General features: G+C 40.6%; 1 protein-coding gene across 5 annotated transcripts in view; it reads left to right on the top strand.

Moving 5' to 3' along the window:
- The window catches only part of LOC133079188 (nuclear envelope phosphatase-regulatory subunit 1), a 63,616-nt gene that overhangs the window by 5,169 nt on the left and 33,278 nt on the right, over positions 1-25,169 (top strand). For 3 of the 5 annotated variants that reach the window (XM_061174578.1, XM_061174577.1, XM_061174579.1), the window contains 5 exons: positions 1,783-1,892; positions 2,015-2,069; positions 21,496-21,636; positions 21,780-21,952; positions 23,850-23,937. In XM_061174578.1, the coding sequence (XP_061030561.1) occupies positions 1,783-1,892; positions 2,015-2,069; positions 21,496-21,636; positions 21,780-21,952; positions 23,850-23,937 (567 nt within the window). Of the gene's footprint in view, positions 1-1,782; positions 1,893-2,014; positions 2,070-8,326; positions 9,650-21,495; positions 21,637-21,779; positions 21,953-23,849; positions 23,938-25,169 lie in introns of those variants that run through there. The other 2 variants (XM_061174576.1, XM_061174575.1) reach the window with 2 other exon arrangements.

Raw genomic sequence — 25,169 nt, 5'->3', positions numbered from 1 at the left:
CCCAAAACTCTGTAGTTAATATAATTTTCTAAATTAGGTGAGAATATAACTATTAGCTTAAGGGTTGGCTCTTTATATTTCACTATTTAATAACCTCAAACCTGACAAGAGTTTTGAATAGCAATTGTCTGTAAGAGGACTTGCAAACTCAAAAGCCAGTGGCTAGCTGGAAGAACACAAGGAGAGAAGGAATATGGCAAACTGGAAAGTACACGAATGCCTGAACTAAAGGAGGAAACTGTTACCTGGATGCAGTTGATTGTTGCCATGGAGGAAGGAAGGCTGATACTGACTGGTCTAATTAAAATTGAAACTCTGTATGTGCTGATCTTGTACAGGGCACATAAAACATAGGCACATAATTCCTGTGGGAATTAAACTGTCCTCAAAGGTTTAAGAAGACATTACTCTGGAATATTAAACTTTCTTCAGGATCTCGTCCTTCTGGGAGCGTCTTCCTTCCTGATGTTTTCAACCTGTCATCTCTTCATTTGACAAATCTATTTAACCAGTACCATGCTAGGCCAGTGTTCTTCATAAGTTTAGTTCTCTGTCTTGAAACAGGTACACATATCTTATGAGAGTGGAGCGCAGATGCCCTCAGCTTGGTTCTGTTGCTCCCATTTAGTTTCTAGTCCATTCCATTTCTTTTTCTAGACTCTAAATACTTGTCTTCTCAGTCCACATTCCGACTCCCCAGTAGTCTGGCTTCAGTGCCTACTCTTGTTCCAATCCTGGATCCTGTACCCTTGTCCCTCTACCTACTCTTAGAATTACGTATGCTTCTGTTTTCTACTGTCAACTGATTATTCTCCGATCTTAAATTAGCCCCTTGTTTCTCTTGAACTCTAGTTTTTTATGGATAGCTACTAATCATTTTCCCCTGCTGGGTTGTTCTGTGGCCATCTAAATCTAGTAGCTTCAAAACCAAACTCATGTTTTGCCTCTTTCAAAGAGAAAGGGAGATGCTGGAACTGACTCTTACAAGATATGTAGGAGCTAGGCAGGTGAAGAGGAGAAAAGGAAGATGGTAGCATAAGTGTGCAAGTGTGGCAGGAGATGATTAGACTGAGACCAGGTTATGAACGGCAGAGTTTGCTCACCTCTGCTTTTTAATAGGGAAGATAACCAGATCACGTCTGACTTGTGTTTTCATTGAGAATCAGAGGCCTCATCTTCATTCATTCAACAATATTTGTTGAGCACCTATATTTGCCAAGTGCTGTTTCAGGTGTTGGGAGAATAATGATGCCCACGACAGTGTCCCTTTTCTCGTGGAACTTGTAGTCTTCTGCTTTTTAAATTACTTCTCACTAGGAAGGGTTCAGTAAATATTTTTGGTAGGGTGTTTTTTTATTATAGGAGTAAATTTTTAATGGTTGAAGCATTTGGAATGAATGGAGGGAATATTGCTACATTGTCTTGCTACACTGAAGATATAAAACATACATTATTTTAATTTTCATAGTATAGCAATATGGAGAACTAGGATTTTTGGAAGTCTCCAGATTCTCATACTTTATCTGTTTTGTTTTGGTTTGTTTTTTTGGTGGGGGGCTGTGCCACGCGGCTTGCGGGATCTCAGTTCCCTGACTAGGGATTGAACCCAGGCCACAGGAGTGAGAGCCCAGAATCCTAACCACTAGGCCACCAGGGGACTTTCCAAATTCTCATATTTTAGATAATTAAATGTTATATACATTCATGCACAAGTGGGGAGGTAGGAATCAGTATTGTTCTAAGATTTTTAACATTTTTATATTTCCAACTCTTCTTTTACAGGTGTCCTTCTTCACATCATTATGGAACCATCCATTTTTCACCATTAGCTGTATCACTCTAATAGGCTTGTTCTTTGCTGGAATACACAAGAGAGTAGTTGCACCGTCAATGTATCCTTTACCATGAATTGAGTTTTATTCACTGAACTAAATTAAACCACCTTCTCAATCTCTAGGTGTTTTTAAAAGCTTACTCTTCAAATATAAATTTTCCTTTGACCACATTTATTCAGTATAGCTGCTCGATGTCGAACTGTATTAGCAGAGTACAACATGTCTTGTGATGATGTAAGTATTTTCATTAGAAAACTGTAGACACATGTGAAAGGACTGAAGTGTTTTGGCTTAAGTAAAACAAACATTTTATTAACAATAAATTGTCTCCATGGAATTAATAGGGGGGATATTCGTTGTACAATTGATCCTAAGACACTTTTTTTTTTTACATTGTAACATCTCTGACGATTGACATGCATCTAATAATCAATGGTGTCTTACAATTAAATTGGTAGAGTTGAGAGTTTAATCTTTCTTAATGACATAAAGTCATGATCCATCTTCTAATTGAAGCTATCTTAGATTCAAAGAAATACAGTGGTCATTACTGGCCAAAAATGGCTCAGTGGGAGTTGGTTTTGTAAACTACTGTTAAGTATCTCACACTGTTCCATATGTAGGATTTTAAATAGAGTCATAGATTAATTGACAGACTGTGGACATATGAATGTACTGTATTTTTAAAAGTTGATCACATATCAGTATAAGAATATTTCACAATTTTGATTTATTTATAAAAGCATTTTTACCTTCAACTTAAAAAACTATTAAGTAATACCTACCCAGTATAGAAAATTAGAATAAAAAGCCAAAAAAAGTATTAGGGCAGGAAGACAACTGGATCAATGGAAGAGAATAAAGATTAAACACTTAGATTTTTTAAAAATTAGTAGAAGATAAGGGTAGTCTTTCAAGTCAAAAGGGAAGAAATAGGCTATTTATAGTATTGAGACAGTTGGCTCTTCATTTGGAAAAAGATGAATTTAGATCTCTACCTCACATCAATTAAAAAAACTAAATTCCAGGTAAAGTCTTAAATAGATTTAAAAAGACGTATACAGGGCTTCCCTGGTGGCACAGTGGTTGAGAATCTGCCTGCCAATGCAGGGGACACGGGTTCGAGCCCTGGTTTGGGAAGATCCCACATGCCGCGGAGCACCTGGGCCTGTGAGCCACAATTACTGAGCCTGTGCGTCTGGAGCCTGTGCTCCACAACAAGAGGGGCCGCGACAGTGAGAGGCCCGCGCGCCGCGATGAAGAGTGGTCCCCGCTTGCCGCAACTAGAGAAAGCCCTCGCACAGAAACGAAGACCCAACACAGCCAAAAAATAATAATAATAATAATAAATAAATAAATAAAATAAATTTATTAAAAAAAAAAAAAAAAAGACATATACATCCCACCATAAAAGCATTAGAAGAAAATACGGAAGAATATGTTTATAACCTTGGGATAGGAAAACATCTTCTTAAGTCACGAAACAGAAATGCCATAATGGAAGAAGTTGGATACATTTAATTGCACCAACATTTGAAGATTTTGTACAGCAGAAGAGAAGAAGTTAAGCAGTAATTAGAAGAAATCATTTGTAAGGTACCTAATAGATAGAGGGTAGTATCCAGAATGTTTGAAGACCTATTAAAAATCAATAATAAAAAGACAAATAGTACATTTTTAAAATGGAAAAGGTAAGTCGTATCACAGAAATGGAAATACAAATGGCCAATAAACATGTAAAGACTGGAGAGCCTCATTTTGTAATCAGGGAAATGCAAAGTAAAACTGAGTTCATTTGTATTACCTGTCAGATTAGTAAAGATTAAATAACTCCAGTATTGTGGTGAAATGATCCAGCCATACACTGCTTGTTGGGAATATACATTGATGCAGCCATTTTGAAGGGCAATTTTCATCATTCATATAAAATGTAATATGTGCATATCTCATGACCTAACTATTCTACTTTTCCCCAACTACCATGGTTGGGGGGACCATCACACATGTACGCAAGGAGGCAGGTACAAGATTGTTCATTGTAATATCCTTAGCAGTAGTGAAAAAAATGGAAATAATTTTTGTTTCTCAACAGAAATTTTGTTTCTCAACAGTGGTAAAATAGGGTGTGGTAAAGCCACATCATAGGTAATCAGAAGTAAATCTATAAGTATGGACATGGAAGTATCTCGAAGACACACTGTTAGGAGCAAAAAGTAAATTATCAAACAATATGGTCAGTTTGGTACCTTTTTTTTTTTTAAGTTTTAATTATGTAAATTTCCAACCATAAAAAAGCAAAGAGAAGAGCTAAATGAACTTCCTGTGTATCATCAGTCAGTGTCAACAATAAATCAACTCATGGCCATTTTTTTTTTTTTTAAATCTTTATTGGAGTATAATTGCTTCACAATACTGTGTTAGTTTCTGTTACACAACAAAGCGAATCAGCCATGTGCATATACATGCCCCCATATCCCCTCCCTCTTGGGCCTCTCTCCCCTCCTCCCTATCCCACCCCTCTAGGTCATCGCAAAGCCCTGAGCTGATTCCCTGTGCTATGCTGCTGCTTCCCACCAGCCAACTATTTTACATTCGGTCGTGTATATATGTCGACGCTACTCTCACTTCGCCCTCCCACCCCTTGTCCTCAAGTTCATTTTCTATGTCTATCTCTTTTTTTTTTTAATTTACTTTTGTTTTATTTATTTTGGCTGCGTTGGGTTTTTGTTGCTGTGCGCGGGCTTTCTCTAGGTGCAGCGAGTGGGGGCTACTCTTCCTTGCGGTGCGTGGGCTTCTCATTGTGGTGGCTTCTCGTTGCAGAGCACAGGTCTAGGCGTGCAGGCTTCAGTAGTGGTGTATGGGCTCAGTAGTTGTGGCTCGTGGCCTCTAGAGTGCAGGCTCAGTAGTTGTGGTGCACGGGCTTAGTTGCTCTGTGGCACGTGGGTTCTTCCCAGACCAGGGCTCGAACCCGTGTCCCCTGCGTTGGCAGGTGGATTCTTAACCACTGCGCCATCAGGGAAGCCCCCTATGTCTACCTCTTTATTCCTGCCCTGCCTTCTTTTTTTTCCTAAGTTAATTTTTTTTTTTAAATGGTGCTTTATTTTCATAGATAGAAGGTGAAGTAATTACCATTTCAAATAGTTAGATTTGAATATTCCCTATTTTGGTGCTTTCCTCTTCCCTGAAATGCATTCAAAGCGTTGGTTTTTTTTGTTTGTTGTTTTGAATTTTTGAATTTTATTTAATTTATTTTTTTATACAGCTGGTTCTTATTAGTCATCCATTTTATACATATCAGTGTATACATATCAGTCCCAATCTCCCGATTCATCATACCACCACCCCCACCTGCTGCTGCTTTCCCCCCTTGGTGGCCATAGGTTTGTTCGCTACATCTGTGTCTCAATTTTTGCCCTGCAAACCGGTTCATCTGTACCCTTTTTCTAGGTTCCACATATGTGCGTTTATTCCTGCCCTGCAACTAGGTTCATCAGTACAGTTTTTTTTTTTTTTTTAGATTCCATATATATGCGTTAGTTTATGATATTTGTTTTTCTGTTTCTGACTGACTTCACTCTGTATGACAGACTCTGGGTCCATCCATCTCACTACAAATAACTCAATTTCGTTTCTTTTTATGGCTGAGTAATATTCCATTGTATATATGTGCCACATCTTTATCCATTCATTTGTCGATGGACATTTAGGTTGCTTCCATGCCCTGGCTATTGTAAATAGTGCTGCAGTGAACATTGTGGTACATGTCTCTTTTTGAATCATGGTTTTCTCAGGGTATATGCCCAGTAGTGGGATTGCTGGGTCATATGGTAGTTCTATTTTTAGTTTTTTAAGGAACCTCGATACTGTTTTCCATAGTGGTTGTATCAATTTACATTCCTACCAACAGTGCAGGAGGGTTCCCTTTTCACTACACCCTTTCCAGCTTTTATTGTTTCTAGATTTTTTGATAATGGCCATTCTGGATAGAATGCCCAGAGATAAACCCATGCACAGATGGGCACCTAGTTTATGACAAAGAAGGCAAGAACATACAGTGGAGAAAAGACAGCCTCTTCAATAAGTGGTGCTGGGAAAACTGGACAGCTACATGTAAAAGAATGAAATTAGAACACTCCCTAACAGCATACACAAAAATAAACTCCAAATGGATTAAGGACTTAAATGTAAGACCAGACACTATAAAACTCCTAGAGGAAAACATAGGAAAAACACTCTGACATAAACCACAGCAAGATCTTTTTTGACCCACCTCCTAGAGTAACGGAAATAAAAACAAAAATAAACAAACGGGACTTAATTAAACTTAAAAGCTTTTGCACAGCAAAGGAAACCATAAGACAAAAAGACAACCCTCAGAATGGGAGAAAATATTTGCAAATGAAACAACAGACAAAGGATTAATCTCCAAAATATACGAACAGCTCAATATCAAAAAACCAAACAATCCAGTTAAAAAATGGCAGAAGACCTAAATAGACATTTCACCAAGGAAGGCACACAGATGGCCAAGAGACACATGAAAAGATGCTCAACATCACTAATTACTAGAGAGATGCAAATCAAAACTGCAATGAGGTATCACCTCATGGCCATTCTTATTTCATGTGTACCCCTGCCCACCTTCCCTGTCATCAGGTTATTTAAAAACAAATCCCAAGTGATGTATTTTACCCTCAATCAGCATGATAGAAGCACCAAATTTTTATTCATATATGTGAATGTAAATCCATAGAAAACAATCTGGAAGAATTCATGCTAAAACTGGTTTCTTCTGTAAGAGGGCTAGTATTTGAGGTGAATGGAAAGGATGACTTTAAGCTCATCTTGTTTGAACTTTTTATAATGAGATTACATTAATGTCTTATGTAATTTAAAATAGATTTAAAGTGGATTAAAACCATGATATTTTTATACAGTGGAATACTATACATTCTATATTGTAATAGCAATATAAAAAGGTACAAGCTGCTGAAACATAGTAATGTTGATGAATTTCAGAAACACGTTGAGTGAAGTAGATGAAAAAGAACACGCTGTGTGATTCCATTTACTTAAAGATCAGAGAGAGACAGATTAATCTGTGGTAAGCAGTTATGTAGGGAGTGGGGGGTACCATTGACCTTGGAGAGGAGCATGGAGGAACTTTCTGAGTGGTGGTGATGTTCTGTAGCTTGATCTGGGTGGTGGCGACATGGGTATATACGTTTGTCAAAACTCAGAAAACTGTACACAAGATTTGAGCATTTTATTGTGCATGAATTATACCTCAGTAAAACAGTAGAAAAATTAGTATCAAAGTTCTACCAAGATATCAAGGAGTTACCAAAAACAAAGTGAAAGTGAGAATTGAGAGGGAGCCAGAATCCTGACAACACTTGACCTGAGGATAATAAAGTGTGTTTCTGAAAGCCACCTAGAATTTTACTAACCAAAGATAATCACCATGTTTTATATTTTATTGTGTATTCTCATTTACTTTTATAAAGGAAAGATGTTATAGTCAAGTTTATAAAGAACCATTAAAAAAATAAAAAGATGTTACGAATTTTTCAAACCAGCTTCTTTGACCCAACATTAGGATTTAAGAGCCACCATATACTGAAGGTTAACTGTGTGAAAGGTCCCAGGCCTGTTTTTTTATCTGCATGATCTCAAGATCTTCCATTTTGTTTAATTACATACTGTCCCACTTTATGGACACATCATAATTTAATCCCCTATGTCCACACTTTGCATGTTATATATGTTGTGCATTTTTCACCAGAACTTAAGCTCTGTGAGGACAAGGAACTTTGTCTAATTCATTACTGGGTCCCTAGCATCTCACAACGTCTGGCACATTAATGGGCACTCAGTAAATACTGAATTAATAGCACCTTAGATGTACATCTTTACCCTTGCATCTAGTTTCCTTCAGATAAATTCCTAGAAGTGGAATTGTTTGGATTATATGGTATATGCTTTTTTTTTTTTTTGATAAATATGACGGCCCTATAGAAGAGTTGTATCCACATACACTGAATACCAGCAGTGTATGAGTGTCTATTGCTCCAACCATTGGTTTACATTTTAACTTGAGGAAATTAAAGTTTTAATGTTAGAAAAAGGGAAAAATTTTTGTTCAAATACATAGTTTTATTTATGTTTTATGGACTTCATTTGGTAAGGGGCATAAATTAGTCTATATAAGTCGGGATTTTATTTTATCCACTGGCTTGGTTGGCTGATTTTCTGGTAGCCAGTGGGTAGGGAATTCATCAAATAAAGATTTTATGTGTGTGTTTTAAAGTACTAAAGATTTTAGAAGAAAGTTCCACACAAAGAACACTTGGAAAATATAATTATTAATTGCTCAATCTTGACTAAATATAGGGGGGTGTTCTAATGCCCTTTAAGGTCTCTAGATAAGTGGTGGTGTTCTTAATAGAACTGTATATTTTTAAACTTTTTTTTTTTTTTCATTTTTACAGACAGGAAAACTAATTTTGAAACCTAGGCCTCATGTTCAATGACAATCTGCACTCATTGTTATGGGACTTAAAACAACCTTTCTTCAAAAAGTGATACAGCAAAAAGCCATAAAGGATTGCTTTTACAGTTGGATATGTGAACGTCATAGCAACAACTGACAAGAAATGTGCAATATTTACCCAGATTATCTTCATGATGATGACTCGCGTAATCAGTGCTTTGGTACCTTTGATTATTTGTGTTTCAGTATTAGTGTCACTTTAGTACTTCAGATCCTGCAAAGATTTTTGCAGATGAAGTATGTATGTATGTTACTAAGTTAAACTTAGAAACAGAACCTCATCCAGTTTTTATAATGTATTTTTGTAAACTACTGTAAATAGCAAATCAGTGCCAGTGTTAAAAAGGAAACGTTATGTGGACTTTGTTCTCCTGCACCAGTGTTTCAGGAACATCTGCTTGCCATCTCCACAGCTCTTTAAAACCAGCTATTACGTATAGCTGCGCCTTTCACTCTTACACTCCTCTCTTTTAATCATAATGCAGGAAAAACATCGGATTGAGCTTAGACTAAGGAAAATTCATCTCCATTATGTTGTAAGAAATTATAGGTGTTTTGAGAAACAGTTTTTGTTAAACTAGATAGTGAACTTCAGCCACTATTGTGATATTTTCCAGTTCATTGTTTTCATTTAATGCTAAATATACTTTATATTTTTTTAATGATTTTAAGAACACTCCAAAGGCTTCTGAATAGACAAGTTTAATTATAAATTATGTATTGTCTGGGGAATTTGATAGTCATTGTTTTAGATAATGGGATTTTATGCTGTGGTAGACATGCTGTTACACTAGTATTGTGCAGGTGTGATTGATCAGCGACACCATCACAGGGATAACTTGGGAGCAGTGCCACAAACTAGAGTCTACAATTCTCACTGTTTAGAGAGAGTTAATGACATACTGTGTATGCATATTAGCCACATGTACTATAACAGTCCTTAAAATTAAACTATTGGGATTGCTGTAAATATTTTAAAGAACTGGAGGTGCCTTTTACCTGTTTATTAGAAGATTTTGAAAGGTTTAAATTATTTCACGAGCAATCTTTTAAATTTCATTTAACATAAGGCTGAAAATTCAAAAACAGGACAAAAAAACTTTTTAACAAGGCTGCCGTTTATCTTAAATGTGTTCATCTTGGCTTTCACATGTGTAAAATTTCATTCTTTGGACTGCAGCAATAAACCCCTCTGCTCCTACGAAGTTTTAAGAGGGTATTCCATATATTCTGCATTGTTTTATTTTGTGTAAATTTTGTAGGTAAATATGTGCATAAAAATAAATACTTTATATATACTTAGTGATTGGGCTTTTTCCTTGGTTTATTTAAAGTCTGTAACTGAAAAAAATTTTAAACCTACTGTGTGTGTCAGGTACAGGCTAACATAAAATGAGTCAGATACAGGCTGAGTAAAATGAGATACTTTAACTGTGTGTCCAGTAGAGCAAATTTCAAGTAGCAATTGAAGGTACCCAGTTTATTAGGCTGTGAATACTTTAAATATTTCTTTTTTTAAAAAAATATTTATTTATTTCGCTGCGCTGGGTCTTAGTTGTGGCATGTGGGATTTTCATTGTGGCATGCGGGATCTTTTAGTTGCAGCATGTGGGATCTAGTTCCCTGACCAGGGATTGAACCTGGGCCCCCCCCTGCATTGGGAGTGCGGAGTCCCAACCGCTGGACCACCAGGGAAGTCCCCTTTTAATATTTCTTATTCATCATTGTCTGATAATATTTGGTGTTTAATTAGGAAATGCAGGTTTTCTCAAAAATTAAGCTCTACAAACCTGGATCACTAGTTTCCTCCAAGAGTACAAAGCTGAAGAGGGATTTTATGTGCCCTAAATCCTTTTTGGAATCATCAGCTACTTTGTGTATTTAACAAAATCCTTGAATCTTTTCCCCTAGAAAAATATGTCTGTGTATGTACATATACTGTGCATGTACTTGGAGAGGTTTTCAAGGATTTCCTGATGCCAGGCTACTTGGAATCCATTGGCTCCAAGAAGGAAACTTTTGTTACAGTTCCAAAGATTTTTCATACCTTTACTTCTAACAGAACAATTCATTTTCCAAAAAAGTCTTTGCTCTGGTTGAAATGGCCCAAGGATCCTTGCCAGGTTAGCCTCTCATCACCAGCACCCTCACTCTCTCATACGCTCTTCCACACTGTTAGGAAATGACTGTTGAGTCTAGTCCTCTAACTTTACAGGTGGGGAAGACAGTCTTAGATTTTCAAAGTGACTTTACTCTACGTCCCCATGGCTTATTGAAGACAACCAACACCAAGCCTCTTGACTCTGATTGAAAGGATGTTTATGTGTGTGTGTTGAACTTAAGTCATGAGCCATTATAATGGTATGGTTAAGAATGTAGACTCTTATGCCAAACTGGATTCTAATCTCAGGTCTACTACTTGCTAGTTTTGTAACCTTAGTCAAATTAGTAACCTTAGTTTTTTCATTTATAAAATGGGTATAATGCCAATCTCCTCGGTAGAGGAAGATAATGTATAGGATATAGGTATATCGCCAGTCATCTTATATTGAGTATTAAATTGTTAATTCATGGAGAGCACTTAAACAGTGCTTGGCTACAGAGTCAATGCTCAGTAAATCTAGTTGTTAAACCAAACATTAAAAGTAAAAAAAGGAACAAAACAAAAAACCTCACTGTTACAACTTTACCTAATACCAACATCTCAGTTGAGATAGCCAGGAGGAAGTTGTGCTTATCTTTTGAATCAAGCAAACTCCTGAATGCTGGATTAAATACAAAGAGAAAGGCTATTTGGCCTCGAATGATGTAAGAAACCAAAAATGGTTCTAGGTGTTTTCTCAAGCAGCTTCACTGAAAACATTAAGGCTGTGACTGCCTGATAGTGCTGCTTTTTGAGTGGCTCTTTTCTCCTTTAGAACTGGACCCTTGATGGGCATTTTGTAGAGACTTGAGTCTCTACATCCTTCTGGCTGACAGATGCTCTGCCTTTATCAGCAACTAAAGTGACTCTATCATTTCCTCTCCTGTTGAAACCAAAGAAACTTGAGTCTCATTCTTTTTCCAGACTAAACTTTCTATATGCTTTATATTAGGTAAGTATAATTTCTATCTTTTTCTACTAAAAATAGATGTACCTTGTCTGTATCATAGAACACAAAACATTTTTTAAATTGACGTTTTTAGTGAATGTGTGCTATGCAAGTCTGACTGTGTGAGAGACAAAAAAAAGTAAAAGGATATCCATTACCTGAAAGTTTTAGGTGTGCTCTTTCATCTCCTTTGTACACTGCCCTTTAAGTGGCAAGTGCTTTGTCGGGTATTTGTGTGAGGAAGAATTTTTGCACTCTCAGAACTTGTTGTCTGGGGGGAATACAGACCAGTGATTGAGCAGTTACCATGTGGTTTAAGTGCTATGAGGTAAAAGTGTGGGATGCTATAGGAGCCCAGAGGAACTGGGCCAGCCCAGGCACAGCTTGACAGAGGTTATTTCCTTCTGATCTGAAGGGTCAGTCGTGGGGGTTAGGGGTGGGGCAGAGGCAGTTCTTGAACTTGCCTGTCGGCGAGGAGTTGGAGAGGAATTGTGGCAAGAGCTGAGGCTGGAAGGAAGTAGGCATCTGGGGTTGGGAGTCTCGTGAGGGTAGTGGCAAGCCACCGAAGTGTTTTGGTAGGGAAGTGACTTAACTGGATTTGCATTTTATGATCATGACTGCTACTGTGTGGACTGAAGGGCCATGCCCTGGAGGGCAGTTGGGAACTGCTGCTATATAGTCCAGGTGAGAGATGAGGGCTCCTGAACCAGAGAAGTAAGAGCTTTTAGTAGTCAAATGAGTGGGACTTTGTGGGAGGCCAAGAGAGGGAGCAGTTGAGCACAACGTCTACCACTTTTTCCATCCTGGGTTACCTGTTACAGAAATAAAGTTTCGATGATCACCAATGATTGGGAACTATTTTATCTTCTTAGAGAGTCCCTATGCTCCAAAGCATATTAAAAGCTCCAAGTGGTCCTGCAGTAGAGAAACCTGTTTCCCTGACATTCTGTGAAATGCCTGTTAACGTTCACTGTGGATATTTGGATATTTGTCATGATATTTGTCTACCAAGCTTTTTTTGAATGCCCTTGCTAGGTGTGGGGAATGCCAGCTGAATGAGTCCAGTCTCTCCGAAGACAACCCAGAAAACTTCCCTCCTTTGCATTTGGGACGAGGGTGAGGCCGTAAAGATAAGTTTCTGTTGCAGAGTACTTAGTAGTGCTCAGTGGTAGTGGCACCAGTTTCCTCATCAGGCCAGTTTGATGGCATGGGTCTGGGCATTTTTTTCTAAAAGTTTAGCCTTGAACTGGTCTCTCCAGACCTCCCCAAAATCCTGTGAGGTACCCAATACCCTTTCGATAGTCTGTCTTCTGTTTAATCAGCCAAAGTCAGCTTCTCTTTCTTGCCAATAAGACCCTGACTTACAGAATATTACACGGAAGAAGTGTTCCAAAGAGCATGCTTTGAGGAGAGTTGCCCCGTCCCTGTAAGGGACTAGGGAGCTGCTTCAAAGCAAGCGTGATGTCATCTGCCAGGTAAGGGGTCTCTGGGCCATGTGTAGTGGAAGAGTCCAGCCTGGCAGATTGACTTGGGTCGTAGTCCTGGTTCCTCCATTAACCACTTAGGCAGCTGACTTATTCTTAAAGTCCCTATGTTCTGAGTCCTTGTCATCCGTGTATCTTTAGTACCCTAGAGCACCTGGCATTTGGAAGATGCTCAGTTACTGTTGGTTGAATGAATGAATGAACCTTAACTTTGGTATTTAAATTTTGTACATAATTACACTGAGTCATAAGTTTTCTTACGTAATGTACTTAGTTTTATGGGGAGGTTCTTAAGATAGAAGGCTAAATGCTAAGATTTGTAAGGTAACAGTAGGGAAACTAAAATAACTAAGTCTATTATAACTTCATTAAGTAAATCAAAAGATAAATACTGTATATCCTTGCTAGAAGTTGCTTTTTTTAAAAAAATTAATTAATTTTTGTTTTTGGCTGCTTTGGGTCTTCGCTGCTGTGTGCGGGCTTTCTCTAGTTGCTGAGAGTGGGAGCTACTCTTCGTTGCGGTGCGCGGGCTACTCATTGCGGTGGCTTCTCTTGTTGCAGAGCACGGGCTTGTAGGCACACGAGCTTCAGTAGTTGTAGCACGTGGGCTCAGTAGTTGCGGCTCGAGGGCTCTAGAGCGCAGGCTCAGTAGTTGTGGCGCATGGGCTTAGTTGCTCCACGGCATGTGGGATCTTTCCCGACCAGGGCTCGAACCCGTGTCCCCTGCATTGGCAGGTGGATTCTTAACTATTGCGCCACCAGGGAAGCCCCTAAAACAATAATTTCATACCATCAAATATTCAGCTCATACTTCCCCAATCGCCTCATAAGTGTCTCTTTTAGAGTTGGTTTGTCTGAATCAAGAATCAGATAAAGTAAATTTAAATAGCAACAGTTTGGGAAAAAAAAACAAACTAGGGTCCGGGCCTGGGTTTCTGAAATTATATCTGATTACATATGTGAACTCATGCATATATAGAATACTTTTTCAATAAATAAAGTGACTCCAGTTAAGAGCTTCCACAGTAAACAACATTATCACAGTGAACGCCATTGCTCTCTCTTCATGTATTAACAACTTCAAAGGAAATGGGGAACCCAGTACTCAAGTCACAATGAAAGTCCAGTATGACTGCTGTGCGGCATCCTTAGAGAATTCCCAGTCCAGATAAGGGCAGGAGGAAAGGAAGGAGATCACAGGAAGAAATTGGAATGGATATATTTGAACATATGTCAAATACTGTTGACAAAGATGTTAGACATTTGGAAAAAAATAATGGCAGATTGATGGAAAGCCAGGATAATGAAAAAAAGGCAATTATTAACTCCAAGAAAAATGAAGGTTGTATAAGAAAGAGACTGGCTTTAGCGGACTTCTTAGAAGTTTAGCAGTGAACAGTATTTGCATTGTCCTAGTAATTTGGATAGTGATCACTGATTTAATCAAGAATTGTGGTACAGTTTTGTTGGATGAAGGAGAAATGGGGGAGAGGGTACAGGAGAGCTAAGTCCTTACCTACCAGGGCAAGAAGGTAAATAGTATATGACACTGAAAAATAAGAAAAAGTAATAGCTTATCATTTGGGAGTATGGAGATAATAATAGGAGAAACAGGTAGAAGAGTTGAGAATGTCTACTTCCTAGAATGGGCTTGGGGTTGGGAAGAAGTAAAGCAAGGGACTGCCGTTCTTCCTTTTATGATTTTTCAAATTGTGTATATATATAAATACTTCTTTTCAGTGACGTAGCAAAATGAATATGAGTTTGCTAGCTGGAGTAGTTCATTTTATGAGTGGAGAAACAGGTATAGAGAGCAATTTGGGAGCCCTTGCTCTGCTCTTATACTTAGTCATTTTCTATGTTCCTCCCTTTATCTGGTGTTACCCATTAAAACTTTGGTTTCCTCAGTTTGCTAGCTCTTCAGTAAATACCAACAAATTTATTAGGAGACAGTGTATTGCATTTATTACAACTCAAGTCTGACTGTGTAGGGTCAGTCCCATATTTGTCGTTTGCAGATCACGTGCTTTTAGGCAAGTAGCTTAACTTCTCTGTGCCTCAGTTCTCTCATCTCTAACATAGGGATGCTAACGTCACATGGGATTGTTGACGGGTTAAATAGCTTAATACGTGCAGAGCTCTTAGAGCAGTGTCTGGCACGTAGTGATGGCTCAGTAAATACTGTCAATGGGACCCTCACTCTCCAAATAAGGAATGGAACCCATTATAATTACCAATGAATATGGGGGAACTGATCAAAACAGGGATAGGTTCTAAAGGCTTTTTAAAAAATCAACTTTTGAGGTTAATTTACATAAAACAACTCTCTAATTATTATAAAAAACAGTTTTTAACTGTACAGTTTGATGGATTTTGATAAATGTAGCACCCCTGTAACAATCACTACAAGCAAGACACAGAACATTTCAATCACCCCAAAGGGTTCCATCCCCAACCCCTGGCTCTGGGCAACTCTTGTTCGGCTCTTTAGATTTGTGGTTTCTAGAGTTTCATATAAATGAAATCATAGTATAATCATACAGTACTCTTTTGTCTGGTTTCTTTTGCTAAACATTTTTGAGACTTTTTGTCTATGTTAATATATGTATCTGTAATTCATTCCTTTTTGTTGCTTTTTTTTGTTTCTCCATTTACCTGTTGATGGGTATTTGGATTGTTTCCAGTTTGGGGCTGTTATTAATAGACCTGTGAATATTCATGTACAGGTCAGTGTGGATATATTCATTTTTCTTGGGAATACCTGGAGTGGGATTGCTGGATCATGGGCTGAGTGTACGTGACTTTATAAGAAACCACTAAACTGTTTTCTGAAGAGGTTGCCCCATTTTACATTCCCACCAGCAATGTTTGAAGGTTCCAGGACCTATACACCCACTAAAAAGGCTAAAATGAGAAAGACTGACAATACTGGTTTAGGTGAGGAGATAGAACTGATTCTGTTGACTTTTGGGTAAATAGGATGCTCTTAAAATGTTCTCCCATCACTCTGTTTGGATCAAAACCATTTAAGGTTTGTTGCTTTCCAAAGGTTAAGTGAGTTAGATGGGATTTAGGGCAATCTGTATTGCCCTAAATACTCACCGCAACGAAGAGTAGCCCAGGCTTGCCGCAACTAGAGAAAGCCCGCGCGCAGCAACGAAGACCCAACGCAGCCAAAAATAAATAAATAAATTAATTAATTAAAAAAAATTATGCCAATACTACCTGCTCATTCTAGAAAACCCCCAAAATAAAATAGTTGAAAAATAAGATACTGAAATGATCTCCCTTAACTCCCCCTATAGTTAAGCACAGGTGACACTTTGGTATATATACTTTCATAGGTATTCCCTCTGTGTGTGTTTTTCCAAAAGTGGGATTATACTATATATGCTGCTTTGTAACCTGCCTTTTTACTTCATAGTACCTGGTGAACACCTTTCTTGCCTTATGAATAAACACTGTCAAAGGATGATTTTCAACAAGTTTAAATTTTCATTCATCAAATAAACCTATAGTGAGCATGTGTCAGTTCCTTAATGAAGGAACCAGGAAGATGGTAAAATTGGTATAAAAGAGGAACAGAAATTTATTCAGTGAGGAAAAATATACTTAAACAAGACTGCTAGGAAACCATAAAATTCCTAGAAAGAAGAAAAGATAGGCAGCACTCTTTCTTTTTTTTTTTTGGTTTTTATCTTTTATTTATTTTTAAATAGTTGCTTTACAATGTTGTGTTCATAGGCAGAACTCTTTGACATAAATTGTAGCAATATTTTTTTGGATCGGTCTCCTAAACCAAAGGAAATAAAAGCAAAAATAAACAAATGGGACCTAATTGAACCTAAAAGCTTTTGCACAGTAAACTAAACCATCGACAAAATGAAAAGACAACCCACTGATGGGAGAAAATATTTGCAAATGATATGACTGATAAGGGGTTACTATCCAAAATATATAAACAATTCAACATGAAAAAAACAAACAACCCAATTAAAAAATGAGCAGAAGAACTGAATAGACATTTTTCCAAAGAAGACACGCAGATGGCCAACAGGCACCTGAAAATATGCTCAACATCACTAATCATCAGAGAAATGCAAACTAAGACCACAGTGAGATAGCACCTCACACCTGTCAGAATGGGCTATCATCAAAAAGAACACAAATAACAAATGTTGGCGAGGATGTGGAGAAAAGGGAACCCTTGCACACTGTTGGTGGGAATGTAAATTGGTGCAGCCACTGTGAAAAACAGTATGGAGGTTTCTCAAAAAACTAAAAATAGAACTACCATACGACCCAGCAATTCCACTCCTGTGTGTGTATATATACATATAGAGAGAGAGGTAGTGCGCACGCGCAAGCGCGCTAGTTGAAAAAGATACACGCACCCCAATGTTCATAGCAGCATTATTTACAATTGCCAAGATACAGAAGCAACCTAAGTGTCCATCAACAGATGTATGGATAAAGAAGATGTGGTATATATATACAATGGAATACTACTCAGAAAAAAGAATGAAATTTTGCCATTTGCAACATGGATGGACTTGGAGGGTATTATGCTAAGTGAAATAAGTCGGACAGAGAAAGACAAATACTGTATGGTATCACTTATATGTGGAATCTAAAAAATAAAATAGTGAATATAACAAAGAAGAAATAGACTCACAGATACAGAGAACAAACTAGTAGTTACCAGTGGGGAGAGGGAAGCGGGGGAGGGGATTAAGAAGTACAAACTACTAGGGACTTCCCTGGTGGTCCAGCAGTTAAGACTCCTTTGCTTCCACTGCAAGGGGCATGGGTTAGATCCCTGGTTGGGGAACTAAGATCCCGCAAGCCGCATGCCACGCGGCGCGGCCAAAAAAAAAACACCAAACAGTACAAACTACTATGTATAAAATAAATAAGCTACAAGGATATATTATACAACACAGGGAATATATTTTATATAAATTGTAATATTTTATAACTAATGGAATATAACCTTTAAAAATTGTGTATCACTATGTTGTACACCTGAAACTTACATAATGTACATCAACGATACCTCAATTAAAAAAAAAGATTACTAGGTTAGGTATGAAATTGGTTCATGTCCTACAAGGCAATGAAATTGTATTCTTTGAGGTTATATTTTCTACTAGACAGAAATCATTTGCAATTTATCAATCTATAAATTATATCTAACTTCATAGAGTCTAGGCCAATAAGCAAATAGTCACTCAACAAAAGTACATTTCTCTGATTCTCAACCTAGGGCAATATTGCTGCCCAGGAGACATTTGTCCTCTGAGGGGCAAAGTCATCGCCCTGTTTAGAACCCCTGGTGTAGATTTGCACTGTACAAAACGGTACAAGGAGGGCTGAGGATAGAGTATCTGCTGGGACAGAAGGACAACAGGCCAGGCCCCACAGGACAGCCATCTTTTTGGTTTACATCTCCTATCCCACAATGAGTCTGTAACACTCAGAGGAACTGGAAGTAGATCTGAGACTGTGTATCAGGAAAATGGAAATGATTAACACCAGGGCGTACTGGGGAAGCTTGCTGAGCTATACAGCCCCCAGGCCTGGGTAAAGGAAAGTCCGAGGGAGTTTCTGGGGTGACTGAGGAGGCTCCCAGGCAAGAGCTGAGGTGTTGGAAGCATGTGGCAGGGTGCTGTGGCCGCACAGGTATGTCATGTAAAAGTCTGAGCCTGATTCTGCCTGGTTCAGTTATGCACCTACATGGGACTGTCAAAGGTTTTCAACGAATATTGATCGGAGTGTGTTTTTAGGAAGATTACCCAACAGACGTGTGAAGGGGGAGAAACAGGAGTCTGAGAGAACAGCTAGTTCCTATTTAAAACAAAATTTATCTGCAAATAATTGATTACAAACATTTTTATTGTCTCAAAAGGAAAGAGGCTTCTAAGCAGTCTAATTCAAAAATTCCCTCTTGACAATGATAATTTGTAGGAAAAGGGGATGGTTGGGTGGATCATTGACGTTGATCATGTCAATCATTGCTTGGCTGGATTTTTTTTTTTTTTAATTTATTTATTTTTGGCTGTGTTGGGTCTTCGTTTCTGTGCGAGGGCTTTCTCTAGTTGCGGCGAGCGGGGGCCACTCTTCATCGCGGTGCGCGGGCCTCTCACTATCGCGGCCTCTCTTGTTGCGGAGCACAGGCTCCAGATGCGCAGGCTCAGTAGTTGTGGTTTGCGGGCCTAGTTGCTCCGCAGCATGTCGGATCCTCCCAGACCAGGGCTCGAACCCGTGTCCCCTGCATTGGCAGGCAGATTCTCAACCACTGCGCCACCAGGGAAGCCCGGCTGGATTTTTTAAAATGCCTGGTTAACTTGGATTATTAGGCTGGTTAAAGGTCATTGGGCTTCCCCTAAGACTGATGATCTTAGGTGGGTCCTGGAAGGGCTCTTAAGCTCATTAAATAGTTTATCATTCATTTTTAGCAGAAATGTAATTTCTCACAGGAAATAGTAATGAAATAGATCCCATAGTTCTCCCCCGACTAAGGTTTTGAACTATTTTTTCTTGCTCATCCCCACAGTGAGAGAAATAGCAAGAATCTGTTTTGTCTCCCCCTTTTCTGTCTAGATTGCATGCCCTACTCTTTCTTGATTATGTGGTCTCTATTCATTTAAGAAATGGCATGCTTATTTTGTGCCAGGTCTTGGCCAGTGTTGGGAAGACAGTGATGTGTGAAAACAGGCAGTCTTATCCTCACAAGGTTTAGTGTGCAGTTGGGCAGAGTATGGGTATAAGAATTGTGTAGAACTATACACAAATTTAAGTTATAACTGTAATTTTGAACTGTGCTTTGAAGCAAAGGAACAGGATATGTGCCATCTCAAGGGAGACCCATCTCAGACTTCAAAATCAGAGGAGGCACCTATAAAGAAGTGACTCTTGCATTCGCCGTGAGAGGGGTGGGGTCTGGGGCTTGTCCAAAGTCCTAAGGCAGAAGAGGCCCTTTGGAGGGCGGCTTAAGGGCAGAATGCAGGAGGTGACGTGAGATGAAGCTGCAGGCCGGGATGAGACACTGCAGCCGGCTAAGATTTTGATCCCCATCCTAAGAGAAATGGAAGCCATTGAAAGGGTTCAAGCAAAGGAGTGCATATGAGAAAGTTGGAGGGATATTCATTCTGAAAAAAATCACTCCAGCTTCTCAACGGATGATGAGGGTGGAAAAAGAGAGACCAGAAGGCCATGTGGTCAAGACAAGAGAAGACAGTAGCTTGGACTAGGGAGGTTAGGAGATCAGTAGCCAGAAAAGAGAGATCTAGGAAGTAAAACCCACCAACATATATCTGGGGGCTCCCAAGTTTTCCTTGTACCTAAAGTTGGTCTTTGATAGGCCTCAGCTTCTGTACAACTTCAGCTACACCTCTGTGATTATTTTCCAAAATATGCTATAGTAATTAGTCATTTCCTTTACTAGACAGTCAACTCTTTGAGGGTAGGGTTGCCATGGGATGGAACTTTTCTCCCATACATTGTTGACCTGAAAGCTATATATCTATTGGGTGCTCCATAAATACATGTAATTATAAAGACTACATAAGATTCTCCTGTACTTTTCCTTCTTTCTGAGTACTTACCACAACTGTTATTAAATAGTTACTCACATAATTATATATTTGACACATCTCTCACTAAACTGTAAACTCCATAAGGACAAAGACAAATGACAGGGTCCATATCTGTCTTGGTTATTGTTTTATCCCAATGCCCAGCACTGTACCTGGTACTCAACAGATATTTGTGAAAGAATCCTTTTGTTACTTGTTAAATGAAAGTTTCAACCATACATTTATATGGTGCTTATTATGTGCCAGTCTCTGTTCTTAGCATATTAAACACATTAACACATTTATCCTTATAACAACTCCATTACGTATATATTATTGGTATCCCCATTTCACTGATGAGGAAACTGAGGCAGGAAGGTTTAGTAACTTCTTAGGGAGTCCATCAAATAGGGACTTTGTCTATGACAGGAGCTGTGCTAGGCACAAAATAAAATCGTGGTTAATATTTTTTGAGCACCTACTACATACATCAGGCTTGGAGTTAGGCGCTTTACATAATATTTTTTTAAGCCTCACAATAACCTGACCTGGCAAGTTAGGTATCCTTAATCGCATTTGATTATTATGGAAATAAAGGTTTGGCAAGTTCAGTAACTTGATAAACGTCACTAGCTGGCGGGAGGCGGAGTCGGTTCTAACCTTCAAATCCAGCCTTCCCCTTCCTGAGAAAACCCATAAGACACGCCCCTCCGCAAGGTCTGGGCCCGCCCAACCTCCCCTCTACGCCTGCGCTCTCCCCGCGCTGGCTAACACCCGCCTCAGCCGCCGACACGACACGCGCACGCGCATTGCTTCCCCATGTGGGCTCGGGCCGTCATCAGGCCCAGCTGAACAGTAGTGGGTAGATCCCTAGACTGCAAGACCTTGCTGCCAGCTGAGCAGACTCCACCGTCTTGCTGTTGCCCTCCTCTCTCGGTCTCCCCGCCAGCGCAGTTCACCATGGGCAAGAGCCGGACGAAACGCTTCAAGCGACCTCAGTTCTCCCCTACGGGCGACTGTCAGGCCGAGACGGCGACGGCGAACGGGACTGAGCCAGAGGAGGACGACGGGCCAGCGGCGGAGCTGCTAGAAAAAGTGAGGCGAGGGCTCGCCGGGCCGCGCGGGGAGGGGCGGGGGGAAGGCCTCGCGCGGAGCCCCCCAGCAACGCCACGCGCCCCTGCCGCCGCGCCCCCGCGCGTGCGCTCTGCTCTCTCTTTGACACTTGTTCTTTCCCGCAGCTCCAGCACCCGAGCGCCGAGGTCCGCGAGTGCGCCTGCGCGGGGCTGGCCAGGCTGGTGCAGCAGCGGCCAGCGCTGCCGGGCCTGGCTCGCCGGGACGCCGTGCGACGCCTCGGGCCGCTGTTGCTCGACCCCAGCCTGGCGGTGAGGGAGACGGCGGCTGGCGCACTGAGGTGAGCAGGGAATGGGGTCCGGGGTGGTGCCTCGGATCCGGGCCCACAGCATCCAGCTGGCGCCTCCTGTGTGCCACGCACCGTAGCTAATCGGTTTCATCCTCAGTGCACTTGTCTGCGGCAGCTCGGGAGGGCCAGGAACCGCAGAGGCTCTCCTATTTGCAGAGGGGGGATTTGAGCTCAGGCTTCAGACTCCGGAGGACCCCATGAGCCCCGGACTACACGCATTGCTGCTTCACCTGCAGTAGCCACCTGTCAAACGTCCTCTCTTCAAGGCCTAGCGCACGTTGTACCCTTTCCGGGGAGCCTCCATAGAGTCCTGAGGTTCAGTGAACTCTTCCAGTATATATGCCAGGTATTCTAGGTGCGGTAGATTTTGAGCAGGCAGGACATTGAGCAAGACAGCCAAGATCCCTGCCTTCACAGAACCCGTGTTGTTGCGGAGACAGACAGGAAACCAGTAAACAGGTGAAACATAACATTAGATCATAAGTGGTGCTATGGAGAAACCAAGAGGATGATGAGTTGGGGGTGGGAAGTTACTTTAAATTGGGTGATCTTTAGATGACATTTGTGAACTCTAGCCTCCTGGCTCTGGAGGCTAGAGCCAGGCGTGGACAAACAAGGGAAAGAGCATTCCTGACAGAGGGAACAGCAACAGCAGAGGGCTTGGCATGGTTAAAGAATGGGAAGGTTATGTGGCCGAATAGAGTGGAGGGCGGGCATTGTAAGAGTTGAGGCTGGAGAGATGGGTAAGGATCCGGTGGTGTAGAGCTAAAGGACGTATTCTAAGCAGGAGTGACTGGTCTAATTTACCTTTTCAAAAGGCCACTCTGGTAGCTGTGCAGAGAATGGACTGTAGGGGGGGCAAGAGTGAAGTTAATATTCTTAGTTTTCATAGCTCTGTCTTTATTTATTCTGTTTCATTCATTGATTTAGCAAGTATATATTGAGTGCCTGCTGTGCAACAAGCAGTGGGCTAGGTCGTGGGCATGTGGCAATGGACAAGACACATAATTTCTGTCCTTAATGGATCTTACAGTATTGAGGTAGGCAGGCATTATGAAACTAATCACACAAGTGTGTAATTACAGCCAATGATATTTACAGAAGATGCTATGAGAAGGTATACCTGGGGGTTCAGGGAAGAAAACCCTAAGGGCGTGATGTTTGAGGTGAGATCTGGGGGATGAGTGGGGATTAACCACTTGATGGAGGAAACAGTGTGTGGAAAGCCCTACCATTCCCCCGAAGCATACACACACTGAGAGCTCCTGGAAGATGGTGAGGCGGCTTCCGGTTTCTCTTCATATCCTGAGTGCCTAGCACAGTGCTGTGCACTCAGAGGGCAAACAGTGTCTTTCCAATCAAAATTAAATTTAGTCAGGATTGCTTCAAGGGAATGTCTTTCTCAATAGCCTCACCCTTCCTACCCTGGAAGTCTTGACTCCAAGAAAAGTTCCCTTCATATAAGATCAGGCAGGCGACTTCCCTGGCGGTCCAGTGGTTAGGACTCCGTGCTCTCTCTGTGGAGGGTGTGGGTTCAACCCCTGGTCGGGGAACTAAAATCTCACAAGCCAGGCTGTGTGGCCAAAAAAAAAAAGATCAGGCCATGACTGATTCACATTAAATAGGAGAAGTCTTCCCTCTCCCTGTGTATCGTCTCAGTCCTGAAAACTAAGCTGTTACAAGACAGAGACATCTGTTTACTTCATGTAGAGCAAGGATTAGCATAGGTGGAGGTCTGTGGATTGGCTGTGCAGCATCTTACAGGAATCATAAGCGATTTCTTCCGGGAAACCTTAAGTATGGGTAGAAATAGAAATAAACTTGAGCGCTTAATATGTTTTGTGACATGTGGTCTGAAAGTAAAACCTGTTTTAAACTTCTTGTGTAGAAATCTCAGTGCTTGTGGCGGTTTCGAAGTTTGTGATGACATGGTGACCAAGGATATCATGACTCCGCTGGTCGCACTGCTGAAAGAGGTATGCCGCTTTCCCAGGTCGCTGTTAGTATACACACTCAGACGGTTTGGGGTTTTGTTTTGCCTTTTTTTTTTTTTTTAATAAGTTTATTTATTTATTTTTGGCTGCGTTGGGTCTTTGTTGCTGCACGCGGGCTTTCTCTAGTTGTGGTGAGCCGGGGCTACTCTTCGTAGCGGTGCCTGGGCTTCTCATTCCTGTGGCTTCTCTTGTTGCGGAGCATGGGCTCTAGGTGCGAGGGCTCAGTAGTTGTGGCTCATGGGCTCTAGAGTGCAGGCTCAGTAGTTGTGGTGCACGGGCTTAGTTGCTCCACGGCATGTGGGATCTTCCCGGACCAGAGATCGAACCCGTGTCCCCTGCATTGGCAAGCGGATTCTTAACCACTGTGCCACCAAGGAAGTCCTTGTTTTGCCTTTTAAGTACTTTGGTGTTAGTTATTTTGTCTTCCCTCAAAACATTCTATAGGAATTGTATTTCTTTCCTGGAAACACTGATCTCATCATGGATACTAGTCTCTAGTTTGTCCCCAGTACCTTTATTTATCTGCTTGTTAGAAAAGACCTTCCTGGGCTTCCCTAGTGGCGCAGTGGTTGAGAATCTGCCTGCCAATGCAGGGGACACGGGTTCGAGCCCTGGTCTGGGAAGATCCCACATGGCGCGGAGCAACTGGGCCCGTGAGCCACAATTACTGAGCCTGCGCATCTGGAGCCTGTGCTCCGCAACAAGAGAGGCCGCGATAGTGAGAGGCCCGCGCACCGCGATGAAGAGTGGCCCCCGCTCGCCGCAACTGGAGAAAGCCCTCTCACAGAAACAAAGACCCAACACAGCCATAAATAAATAAATAAATTAAAAAAAAAAAAAAGAAAAGACCTTCCAAAAACTATAGACTGACTCCTTTAGACTTTAAATTTCATACGATGAAAATAATTTGTATTTATTGGTTGCTTATTTATGTGCTAGGTGCTGTCTTGTGTATTATTTCACTTAATCCTCGGAGCAGTCCTGTTTGGCAGGTATTGTTATTCCTGTTTTACATATGAGGAAGCTGAAGCACAGATATTAGGAATTTGCTGAGCAGATTAGATTATGTTCTCAGATTTAATATCATGCCACCTTTATTGCATGATGTAGTTCAGGGATTAAGGAGCTCTTCCTCCGCCCTGCCTCTGGTCCACTATTCTGTATTGATGGGTAATTTTCACTTGAGGCCATATAAAGAATATCCAGTTTTGATG

The sequence above is a fragment of the Eubalaena glacialis genome, chromosome 18, assembly GCF_028564815.1.
Source record: "Eubalaena glacialis isolate mEubGla1 chromosome 18, mEubGla1.1.hap2.+ XY, whole genome shotgun sequence".
In the NCBI taxonomy this organism is placed as follows: domain Eukaryota; kingdom Metazoa; phylum Chordata; class Mammalia; order Artiodactyla; family Balaenidae; genus Eubalaena; species Eubalaena glacialis.
The sequence above is the reverse complement of the archived record's forward strand: the minus strand, read 5'-3'. Positions and strand labels throughout refer to the sequence as shown.